This window comes from Pelophylax lessonae (genome assembly GCF_965119305.1).
Source record: "Pelophylax lessonae genome assembly, chromosome: 7".
NCBI classification, from domain to species: Eukaryota; Metazoa; Chordata; class Amphibia; order Anura; family Ranidae; genus Pelophylax; species Pelophylax lessonae.
In genome coordinates, this window is record NC_138774.1 from 152077928 (window position 1) to 152090757 (window position 12830).

A 12830-nucleotide genomic window follows, 5' to 3' on the forward strand; every position below is an offset into this window, starting at 1 on the left:
TTCACTGGCTGTAAAAAAAAACAAAAGCTTTAGTCGGTAAAATAGTAAATATAAATGCATGTAAACTTGTCTAGACCTCGACTTTAAAGTGACATTAAGGTTCATTAAAAAAAAAAAATTAAAATAACAAACAGCAGCCCAGAGAAGGCATTTTACCTTCATGCATAGAAGGTAAAAATACTTGAGCTTTTAAAACCACTTTAAGCTATTATTATGATTGTTATTATTGTTTTACGTACTGCCTGTGATGTGCTCTTTTGTAACACATATTTTGTTCACATCTATGTGGGGTGTCGGACTGCTGCACCCACAGCAAAAACATGCTGCTGTTAGCGCACAAATGAATGTGCTGCTGTTAATTCTTCATGCCCACTACGTATTTAAAACTGCAGCACCATTTCCTGTACTGGGAAACACATAGAACTATGTATTTTTCCAGCAGCTGTGATTTTAGAAAAAGTGTAGGGACTATTTTCCAGCAGGTACCGCAGCCCATTCAAATGAATAGGCTGTTGTATCCATGCAAACATGGCTGCTGGGAAACCACAATAGTGTGAATATAGCCTAAAAAGAAACTCTATTTTTTTTAATTAAAAAACAGTCCTTTAGCTCCAATCAGGTGACCTAAAATCTGTAGACTGACGAAAACAGCCAAAAACTGCACAGGCATCAGGATTTAACATGACTGTGTTATCTCCGAACCGGCTTCCCAGAAAGTAGATGCTGACTCTAGTGATGACTGAACAAAGGTGATTCATTCTTTCTGCAGAGGAAAGCAGGTGAAAGCATTGCTAGGGGGCATTGTGATTTCTGTAAGAATGAAATACCTGGAATGTTTAGGTTTGCACATTATCACAAACTTACCTGCTAAACCAATCGTCTAGAAATGCATCAGCTGTAATATCCTGAATTACTCCATCACTTCACCCGGGGTTCAACTTCTTGTGAGATGATGTAACTCACACCCAGACACATGAGAGATATAGTATACCTAACAAAGCTAGGGTGTTGGACTTTCCTAAAAAGGAGGTGTACCCCTATTTTGTGGGGCCATGACAAATGGCCTTCTACATACAGAATATTTCACTTAACTTGTAGGTAAATAAGAAAACCATAACCTTCTCTAAGTGGAAGAGTGGGATTCATAATATAGTTGACAGAGCCTCCACCCAGCACAGGGCCATCTGTGAACAGAGGGGATTCACTTCCTGGGAAAATTACCCAGTAATCCAATCAAAGTAATTGGAAGCAGAGGAATTACCACAACCAGCATATAATATTAACTACAAGCATATATATGCACACCAGTATGGAAATAATACAAGCTTTATATAAGAAGAGATTAAAAACAGGACATACACTCAATGTACAAACATATATTATCAACAAAGGACTTGATACGAGTCCTGGTGGAATTGTGCACATATACCTAGTTATATATTTGTATTAATAGAGATACCTCCAGATGAATGTTGCAGTAAAGTCCCATTGCAGGGGTCTCTGAGAATAATGCTGCATCTGTCTTTGTGTTGGAGTCCTGAAGACAAGATCTGCGATGATGAGGATACCCTCATGTTCAACCAATCTTGAATGCAGTCCTAGTTATCTGGCAATAACTGTTTCTTCTGATTTAGTGTTAGTAGCATGGACAGGACATTTTTCTCTACTTCCTCCTTACAGGATCTTTTTCCAACAACCCCCAAGTCAAAAAGTGACATATATAATTTTACATTACAGTGTGATAATAGCAGCTAACAGTAGAGGGCAGTGGATCCCTACAGAGGGATGGGGCGGTTACATGACTGAAATACCCAAGAAGGGTCAGTAGTAGGTTGTGTAGCACCCTACAAGGTAGGTGCTAGGCAAAGTATAATGGGCCTTGGCAGCCTAACAGCAGGGCCATTATTTTCAGCTGGGCTTTCATGTCTCCCAGGTGTTGCTATTGAGGTTGGGGAGTCTCCCCACTGGCTTCATGGGAAGGGTTCTCATTGAGCAGTGGAGGAAACCCAATCAGTGGCACATTTAGGCCTGTATCTACCCCAGAAAGGCAGACTCTGCCGCACAGGATTCTGGGAGTGGGTATAAGTCTGAGTCTGAACGCATGACGCAGCATCTTTGGGGGGAAGCAGAGCCCCAGGAGGGAGGGTACGGCTCTCTCTCCTCCTGTCAGAAGGAACGGGTGTCTCGGGTTGCTGCCTGAGAGTCCAGAGAGAGAGCTGAGCTGAGTTGCAGAGAGGATCCGGTTTGCCGAGGACCAGTGGAGATAGAGGGGTTCAGTTACAGGAAAGCATGCCAAGTTCATGAGTACTGTGAATTGCCCCTGAGGGACTGCCTAGTTTAAAGGGGAACACCCCGGTGAAGGTCCCAGGGATCCAGGAGCCAGCTAGTGTCAAGAGGGTGCCTAGTGAGAGGACCCTGGAAGTGTAGAGGGGGCACCAGCAGTTGGGCCCTGAAGAGTCAAGTGTACAGTGTTAAGGGTTGCAGCAGCACAAGCAGTTACAAGGAGCTACCTCAGTCAGTGAAGGACTGGAGGGAGCCATTTGCAGGACTTTTGTGCTAGACAGAGTGAAAGAGTCAAGAGTTACTACAGTCCTGGATCTTCTGAGTCAACCAAGGAGTTAAAGTCAAAGTTTCAGCACATTTCAGCAAGACAGTATTTTCAAGCGCCAGGAAGCATTGGTCGGCATTCAGCTGGCGTCAGTACAGCGCTAACAGGCATTTTTCCTACAAAGTGTCCCAGTTAAACCTAATTGAGCCAGAGGAGTATCCCACTCATTCCCTTCTTCCATTCCCATCACAAAATAAACAAAACAAACCAAAGATGCCATAATGGTCATTGTCTCAGCTCTCACACTTGAGTTTTCAATTTAAATGTGTCAGAAGTGTTACCGGTAACAATGGCAGACTTACATCAGGCCCAATGCCTGGAAATTCTGCTACAGTTTTATGAAATTTAAGGTCTATAAAGTAAAATTAAGGGAGAGGTGGTGGCTTCAGGTAGGATAATACTGTTAGCTTTATGTTGCATTTATCCCTTTTCACGTTAATTCATGGCGCTTAGCCATGAACCTATCCATGATTTTTTCCCCAATATTTGCACATCTATGATCCTGCACATGTTATACACGCTCTATGTAAAATGTACAGTACACCCTTGTTTTTTTACAATCTTAGTTATCTGTATCTATTGCTGCCTGTGACCCCATTGTGGAGAGTCACCCTCTATGTTTATCCTAGTGACCATTGGCTCTGGAACATAGCATGATTGAAAATCTAAAATTTTGAGCTGCCACCAGAAAAACAATACAGCGAAGATCTTCCAATTTAGGAAACTTATTCAAGAGATAACTGTCTAAAGGAGGACATTCCCCATGTTGAGAGATTTTTTGCCTTCTGTGGTGTCTACAGTACAAAAAAGCAAAGGGAAATTTCCTGAACAAGACATAGATAGCAAAAAAAAAACCTTTTTTTTTATCTATTCCCTACTGTATCCAATGTGAAATAAAGCATTTTTAAAAATACACTTTAGTTCCACATTAACATGAAAAAAATATATATGTTGCTAGGTTCACTTTAGAGAGGAATTCTAGTGAAGTGGACACAAAAACTCCTGTACAACTGATGAACATTTTAGCTGCTCATGAGAGTGTCAAAAGCAAAGTTTATCTATTTAAATACGTTTGGTATGTGTCATGTCTTGTAGGTGAAAGCTATGTTTGTTCATCCGACAACTTTTTCAAGAAACTGGAATACACTAAGAATGTCAATCCGAACTGGTCTGTAAATGTGAAGACATCCTCAGCTCTGAAGTCTCCACAATCACTTGGCAGCAGCAATAATGGCCAGTCCAGGGAGAACAAGGACTTTGTCCGACCCAAGCTGGTAACTATCATTCGGAGCGGGGTAAAACCAAGGAAGGCTGTACGTGTTCTCCTTAATAAAAAGACGGCCCATTCATTCGAGCAAGTACTCACTGATATCACTGATGCTATTAAACTGGAGACAGGAGTGGTGAAGAAGCTCTACACCTTGGATGGGAAACAGGTAAGCTCATATTTGAAAACTAAACGTGATGGTCTATAAGAACTATATGTAAACTTTAAATTGAAACTCTATGTAAAGAGCTAAGTACATGGTTTATATAAATGTTTTTGTGTTTTATTGCCTAAGGATTTGTAAATTTCTTCAGCTAGTCTTGGGATTTACACACATATTCTATGCTTGACAGCTTGAATAAGAAACTCTGCTGCTTGCTGATGTAGCTTTTCTGCTTCTTGAATCACCTTCCTACTAACCGGACCGAGATGAAGATCCTGGTTCATTGTCAGATAGGAAAAGAAGAGGTGATACAGGATGCTGATTGTCTTAGAAATATGTGTAAATCGCAAGATTCAGACAAGGCTGTAGAGTATTGAAGAAAACATTTGGCATGTAAAATAGTGAACATATAAGTACTTAAACTGTGAATTTGTAGCTTTTTGTCTGGCATTTTGCTAAAAGTGGTAGTAAAGCCTACCTCGTTTACTTGTACCGATAGGTAAACCTAAGATAAAGCTTACCTGTAAGCAGTGACAGCTGGTGCTCCATGGGTCGGGGTGGCAGCAGACGGACCTGACCACGGACCACACAAGCTCCAGCCCACACTGCACAGCATACCCCCTGGTCGCCCACTCAATAACCCTGGGCTGCCCCTGGACTGACATGTGGAGGAGGCGGTATCTTCCCCCTCCGTTTCCTCCATGTCCCCCTTTGTTGGTCGGGCTTCCCCTGAGTTTCCTTCTTCTTCTCCTCCTCCTTCACCAATAGGATGGCTTCTCTTTTCGGCCAATCAGGAAACAGGTCTCAGGAACCGCTTCCTAAATGGCCAGGAGGAGAATACGTGTGACAATAGCGAATATTAATTCGCTATTGTCACACAAGTGGGTGGGCTCAGGGTGCAGTGCTCTGCACCCCGAGCTCACCCTTTTTTGAAGCTTATTAGAGCCTCTGGCTCTAATAACGTGCTTCAAAAAAATAAATAAATCCCCCATTGGAATCCATGCATCGGCTGCCCTGCATGTAGATTAGGGGGCCAGACGCATGAATAGGGGGGGCGGCGCCCCTGTGCCCCTAATGGATGGGCCGCCACTGCCTGTAAGTACAGTAAATATCTCCTAAAGGTGCACCATTTAGGAGATATTTACTATAGTAGCAGCCGGAGACATCACCGGTGCTTGCACACTGCGTAAAAGGTCTCTAAATGTTACCATTAAAATGAAGCGTCTGCTTAGAATTGTGCTGAACAGAAGAATATGTAGCTGCACTGAGCTGTTTGTGTTTTGCTTCCGATGTTTGTGAAAGATTTTTGAAACAATTGTTACGCAGTGTTGAATTTAGATTTCGATCTTATTAAGTACCTTATATATCGGCGTATAACACGCACCGGCGTATAACACGCACCTCAAATTTAGGAGGGACATTTCCAGAAAAAAGCTTACATTTTTAATAAACAGCATTGAACTTAGAACTATTTTTCTTTAATCAATACAGTCTTACCGGTGCCCGTGAATGCAGCCTCACCAGCGCAGTGTCCATAAATGCAGCCTCATCAGAGTAGTGTCCATAAATGCAGCCTCACCAGCGCAGTGTCCATCAATGCAGTCTTGCCAGTGCAGTGTCCATCAATGCAGCCTCGCCAGCGCAGTGTCCCCAAAGCAGCCTCGCCAGCGCAGTGTCCCCAAAGCAGCCTCCCCAGTGCAGTGTCCCCAATGCAGCCTCGCCAGCGCAGTGTCTCCAAAGCAGCCTCGCCAGCGCAGTGTCCCCAATGCAGCCTCGCCAGCGCAGTGTCCCTAATGCAGCCTCGCCAGCGCAGTGTCCCTGGCCACCGCAGTGTCCCCAAAGCAGCCTCGCCAGCACAGTGTCCCCAATGCAGCCTCGCCAGCGCAATGTCCCCAATGCAGCCTCGCCAGCGCAGGGTCCCCAAAGCAGCCTCGCCAGCACAGTGTCCCCAATGCAGCCTCGCCAGCACTGTGTCCCCAATGCAGCCTCGCCAGCACAGTGTCCCCAATGCAGCCTTGCCTCGCCCCGCCATTGCAAACTACATATACACGCCATTGCACAGCACAGAACGGCGATATATTTAAAAAAAAAAGCCGGGCAGTGCTGAGGCAGAGGGGGCGGGCCGGGCGGAGGAGAAGCGAGGATGAGCGGCTGCTATCATCTGACGTCCCGGCGCCTATGATAGACGTCACAGGTCCTGCGTCCCGGCATTGGGCCACTGTGCTGTCTATCATAGGAGGCAGGACTTCCTATGACAGCAACCACTCATCCTTCCTTCTGCTCGCCCAGGCCCATCCCCCTCTGCCTCTCAGCGCTGCCCGGCTTTTTTTTTGTTTTCAACATATCGTTTGCCGGCATTTGAATTGCTTCTTATATCGCCCTTATACAGTATATTCAGCCTTAAAGTGGTTGTAAAGCCAGAAGGTTTTTATTTTTATCTTAATGCATTCTATGCATTAGGCAATTTTTATTTTTTGTGTTATAAACAAAAAAAGAGCGACAATTTTGAAAAAAAAAAAAACAATATTTTTCACTTTCTGCTATATAACATACCCAAAAAAAATTTAAAAATCAAAACATTTTAACATTGCAGGCCAATTTGTTTTCTGCTACATATTTTTGGTAAACAAAAAAAAAAAATTGCAATAAGCGTATTTTGATTGGTTTGCGCAAAAGTTATCGCGTCTACTAACTACGGGAAAGATTTATGTCATTTTTTTTTTACTATTAATGGCGGCCATCTGCGATTTTTTTGCGGGACTGCAACATTGCGGCGGACAGATTGGACCCCTAGCTGACATTTTTGACACTTTTGGGGGTACCAGTGACATTACTACAGGAATCAGTGCTAAAAATATGCATTGCTACTGTAATAATGACACTGGCATGGAATGGGTTAACAGTATATGTGATCAAGGGCTTAAATTTGACCCTAGGGGAGTGATTCTAACTGTGGGGGGGCGTGGCTTCTGAGATGACCACAGAGACATGTGATCCTATATAGAAGGATCACATGAGCTCTGTGATCATTTCAGGGAGAAGGACGGTCGGCTGTGTTTACAACAGCCGACCATCCTTCTCTCTCTGCGGGGAGCGATCGCAGGTGACACACGCATCGGCTTCCCTGCTGACGATCGGGGTAATTTTGCCTGTACAAGCCACCCTGCTGCAGTGACACACGCATTGGCTTCTTCGCTGACGATCGGTGTGGGGGCACGCGCTCGTCCCCCTAGCTCCTTCCAGGCAATCGACATAGATCTACGTCATTTTCCCTGTACAAGCAACCCTGCTGCAGTAAAAAGGCGGCGGTTGGTCGGGAACTGGTTAAAGCATAACTAAACCCAAGAACACAAATTTAATATATTGCAGTTTACCAGTCCTTAGATGTGGTATCTGAATTCCTTTCTTTCCCTTTTCCACCCAATGATCCTGATAGTAATGCATTTCCAGTCCTAGGGCGACAATGCTCACTGAGCCTACTATACCTTAAGAGGAGCAGCGTTGTCACCACAGGAGAGGAATATAAAACATCTCTCCATCTCCTCCATAACATAGGGGGAAGTGTTCTGTACTCCACAGAGAGAACTGAGAGCAGTGCTGATAAACGTGCAGCACAGGCAGAGAGTACAAGAACTTGAAAGCTCAATGATTCCTTTCAGGATCAAGAGGTAATGTTACAGGTACCTTTAACTTTCAGTGGTGTTTTAAACATGACAAAAGGTAACATATACAGTATGTTTATAGTTAGGATTTACATACATTTTTTTACTCTATATGCTATTGGTTAAAGGTGGGTGAACTGATACAGTAACTCTCACTCAGTGACACTTTTCTATATGTAAAGGTTTGATAGTTTGTGTCTTCTTTAGAGATTTCACAGGCATGTCTTTGGTTTATACTGGTTTGTGCCCTGGTTTGTGGGCAGGGTCTTACAGCGCCCATGCCCATGAAGGTATACTTTACGCAGAGAATGCTCATCAATGCCCTGGACCAGGCGGGAACTGCAGTCATGTGAAAAGTCAAACATTAGGGCAGTTCAGCAACCTAGAGATGAGCCGCGCTTTGTGTAGTGTTGAAGTGCAGCGTTCCTCTGACAGGTGGTTTGTCCCATGTTGTTACACACTGTGCTTGTATGTTTTGCATTAGAAGGGAGCCAGACTACTGAATGCCTCCCTACCGGAGGACCTGTCATCCAACCAGATACCACACCTAACGACTGGTTGCTTGTAGCATGTTCTTCCCTTAGGTTACCCATGAAAACAACCTTCTCTTCCTTGTCTTGCCAAGTTAACCTATTGTAGTTATATTGCTTACAGCCCATAGTGCTTTACAGATACAGGTTATTTGGGATAAGCCAGAACCCAACAGGCACCTCTTTGAATAACTTTAGACCAGGCTCAAAGTGGTTGAAATAACTTTACTGTTGGAACTTAATGTAACAGGGTAACAACCAAAAGTCTTTCTACTTACAAACCCTATGTGTGGCTGCCCCAACATACCTGCATAGGAAAAGTACATAAATGGTAAGTCCAGAATGGCAGTGTCCTTAATAATGGTGTCCCAATGAGTCAGTGTTCCTTGGGGCAGACTACAAGTCCCAGCTGCCCTCTTCGTCTCTCTTCAGCTGTGACTCCAATCCCCCCTCTCCCTTTCATATCACACAGGATGGGAGGCTGGACCCCAAAAAACCTGCAAACTTAGCCCGAGGGAGGCAGTAAAAATATTATCTTCTTTTCCTCCAGCTAGAGCAGCCAGAACTGACTGACTTACAGTAGGCAACCTGCCTACAAGTTTATAGAATGACATAATGTTGTGGTACCCGCTATTATATTAGTTGTATGTTTAACAAAGCTGCACTCACTTCACATAATGGTGACATTAGTTTCTGTCTTCTGGCAGACATGGTGTAGTAAGCTACCAGACAAAAGGGTAATTTGTATTTAGTGGGGTCACAGGAATGACCTCATAAATCCAGGTAAACCTGAAGACTTTTCATTTTTATGCCCTCATGCTCCATCACTTCCTAATAAAATGTGCAGCCAACCATTACAATAAAGATTTAGTGTAAATTACAAAATAAAAAGGCTACAATCATGTAGAGATGCTCATGCCATCAAATGATTGTATAAATGAATTACTTTTACTTGTCCTAGTGCTGCCAGATTAGGAATGAAAGAAGCCCAGGACTATTGAGCACAATAGACATTTAGCACCGGTGCTTTGAAAGTATTCTGCAGTGCTGAATGCACAGGGTGAAGGGACTATACAGTACGTACTTTTCTATATGTATAAGGGTTTTCATTGCTTGCCCTTTCAAATGTTACACTTCATCCAGGCCCCTACCTGGCACCAATTTCTTTAACTAGGGGCTCCAAAATTATAGTTATAGTTTGTAATATGATTTTTTTTTTTTTTTATTATTATATTTAGTCATTGCCCAACACACGCAGGTTTTTTTTTTCTGTTTTTCCTAATAGTATTAAAGAGATCACAATGTGAATAAGGCATCTAATATAAGATACAAATCTAAAGAAGATTTAATCCAACACAAACATTTAGTATTACATAAATCCCTGTGTAGAGTTTGGAGTTGAGTTTCGAAAGGGAAATAGACAGTTCACTTTCTAAGGGAGATTTCACCTTTATTTTATAGTGTTGTTTTAAATGTAATATGAATAACATACAAAGAAAAAATGATTCATGAAAAATAAGTATGTGAGTAGAGAATAAGTGTGAGTAGATATTAAACCTTTACATAAGCCCACTGAAATGAATAGCCCCAGGTGGTACACAATGATGAAGCAAATCCTCCACATAAGCTGTACTTATTTATCTGCACACCTCTCTCCTCCAGAGCTCTCCAAAGCACACAGAATAGATGTCTTTCCCAGCTTCCAGGAGGCAGGGGCGAGTATATGACATCACAAACTTCACAGCACAGAGCAGAGAGCTGAATGTAATGTTCCACCCTATTGGAGGAAATGATACACACCCTCTATACAGTCTCTTTGGGAAACATGCACATCTGAGGCTGTCAATCACCTTCTGTGTGCTGAGGGAAGAGGGAGAGTATCACCATGGATTGCCTGGTGTCAAAGAAGACTCAGAGGAGACAGATGCAGATGGAAGGGGAGAGCAGCCAGGGTCATCAATGTAGGTGATATGTATAGAGGCAAGTGTGCAATTATATGAGGATATGCTTTGTTCTTGTTTCATTTCAATGGTTTACAACCTCTTTAAGTGTCTGAGTTAGTAAATAAATATTGTACTGCTTCAGTGGGCATTAAAAACTACACATAGACATACAAATAATATGCTGCCATGCTGATAATAGTATTTATAGTGTATAATCCTCCCTACTGAAATTCTGTCTGGTGAAACAAATAGTGGGTTTATTTTTTTCTTAGCAATGTGTCACTTTGTCTGTATATTTACTGTTGAACATTTTCATGCTGTCTTCTCTAGCTGTTGGATTATGCAGTGGGGCTGATTTACTAAATCATATATGCATATGTCATTTTTTTTAAGGCCTGGTCCATACTGGTGTTATTTTAGATGCAACTTGAGTCACACAGAATTGCATGACAATGGATTACATTGTTTTCAGTGGTGCCCTTTCACATCAATGTGTTGATTTATTTATTTATTTATTTTTTTAAAGGGTCCAGTGCTTCTTTGGTGCGGTTGAATTGATATTTTGGCCCTGTAAACTTTAATAGCAATGTACCAAAAATGCATGTAAAAAGCATGTACATGCATTTTTTATGTGTTTTTACTAGCGTTTTGTGTTGGTTGTTAGGAGCTGGAGTTCTAACAACCACTCACTCATCCCTGCTGTCACCTGGGTATAAAAAGGAGCTGGTCATAAAAATCAAAAAGAAAAACACTGTTGGGGTCCCTCCAAAATCCATACCAGGACCTTTGGGTTTGGTACAGATTGTGGGGGGTCCTCACCCAAAAAGAAAAAAAAAGGATGAGGTCCCTCCCATAATACCAGACCCTTATTTAAACAGGCCAGGAATGGGAGGGGGGGTGGCGAGCATGCGCCCCTCCTGAATCATACCAAGCAACATGCCCTCAAAAAGGGGAAGGAAGGTACCTAGTCCCCATTTCTATAAGGACAAGGACCTCTTTCCCACAACCCTGGCATGGGGGGTTGTCAGGCTCTGCTGGTAGATGGCTTATTGAAAACGTGAAACCCCCTTCAACAATAAGAGGAAGCCCAGATATCAACCCCCCCCCCCTCCCCCATGTGAATGAGTAAAGGATACATGGTACCCCCACTCATTCACCAAAAAAATTCAATGGTAAATGAAAACACAAACACAGTTTTTAACAAGTCCTTTAACAAAACATTTTAGAAAATGTCCCATGTTGCACATCCATCATCATTTACATCATCCAGCAATGAAGGCCCATGTCAATCACAATGAACAATAGCTGCCAACGCCCAAAAAAAACGCCGCCCGTTGAGACCCGACCAATCCTGTTGCTTATATCACACTGGCTGACCACTTTAGTTCTCCCCACCGCTGCTGAAGTAAACAAAGGAGCAGGGTCACTCAGTGACATCATTAACCATATATGGACATGTTCATAGATGGATAATGATGCCATAAGGGGGCAAGGTCACCCGGTGATGTCATTGACAATACTGTATATCAACATGTTCATATAGGGTCTGACATGGATTTTTGGAGGGGACACCATGCCAAAATGTTATACATAGTTTTTCTTTCAAAAAAGACAAAAGTACTTAATAGTAGATGTCTTTCCCAGAATCCTTGACTGCCTTTTACAGAAGCCTAAATCCAAATATCAAATATCCTTATACTCTGAGGTTCTATTGTGGCAAGATGCTAAATGGTATTTTCTATTACAATAGTGGGCGTGCCAATCTTAGCAAAATAGCAAACTGTTCCTTTTCAAACTCATATAAGTAAATGCACTGGCATGGCCTACTGTATTTTCTGCAGTGGCATTTGATAAGAAATGTACAATGTACTGTATAAAGCTGACCTGGCGGGGATTTTATTTTTAACAAAGCTGGAATTTCAATTAATAGTGCAATAGTTGTGTTGAATATGTAGGACATCAAAATGACCAGTTAGATTTCGGTTTTTGCAATCGAATGGGGATTAACATGACATCAGATTAATTAGTGTGGGTTACACTATCTTGTACACTATTAATATATTTGCATTAAATAATCATATATAGGTAATCAGATAGTATATCAAGACACGTTCAATTATTACTTCTTCAAAAATAATTCGGAATAAGAGGTTCAGGAGATGAACTGTTATTTTAATACTTGTTTTGCATATTTAAAATATGAAATTTCTAGGACACCTCAAAGTGTAAAGGTCTTTTTGGCAACTGTGGAAAATATGAAAACCAACATAAAGTCACTGCACGCTGAAATCCATGAAACCATTTTAGGAGATTAATATGAGAAACCTTTCTTTAGAAAAAGCTGAGTTAACGAAACACCAAGAATAATCTTTATATTAAGTCCAGCTGACAGTGCTTACACATATCTTCATCCTTATCAATAGCAGCAGACTCAAGGATTACATGTAAATGAGACACCGAAAAGACTTTCATCACTTCTTTAAATGGCATCTGAGTAATGTTTTCAATGAGTTCAAGACATAAAATTAAGTTCTACATGTACCACAGAAACTGTGCACGGTAAAACATGAAGCAATTTCAGCTCTTTTTGCAAGTCTTAAAATAGTGAGTTTAGAGTAAAAGTTTTAATTGTCTCCTTTACTTTCTGTCTTGCTAAT

At 42.0% G+C, this 12830-nt stretch overlaps 1 protein-coding gene across 2 annotated transcripts in view; it reads left to right on the forward strand.

Annotated features, from left to right (window-relative positions):
* The window catches only part of DCX (doublecortin), a 175790-nt gene that overhangs the window by 40425 nt on the left and 122535 nt on the right, over positions 1-12830 (forward strand). For both annotated transcript variants that reach the window (XM_082264393.1, XM_082264394.1), the window contains exon 3: positions 3704-4044. In XM_082264393.1, coding sequence (XP_082120519.1) covers positions 3704-4044 — 341 coding nt within the window. The remainder of the gene's footprint in view (positions 1-3703; positions 4045-12830) is intronic.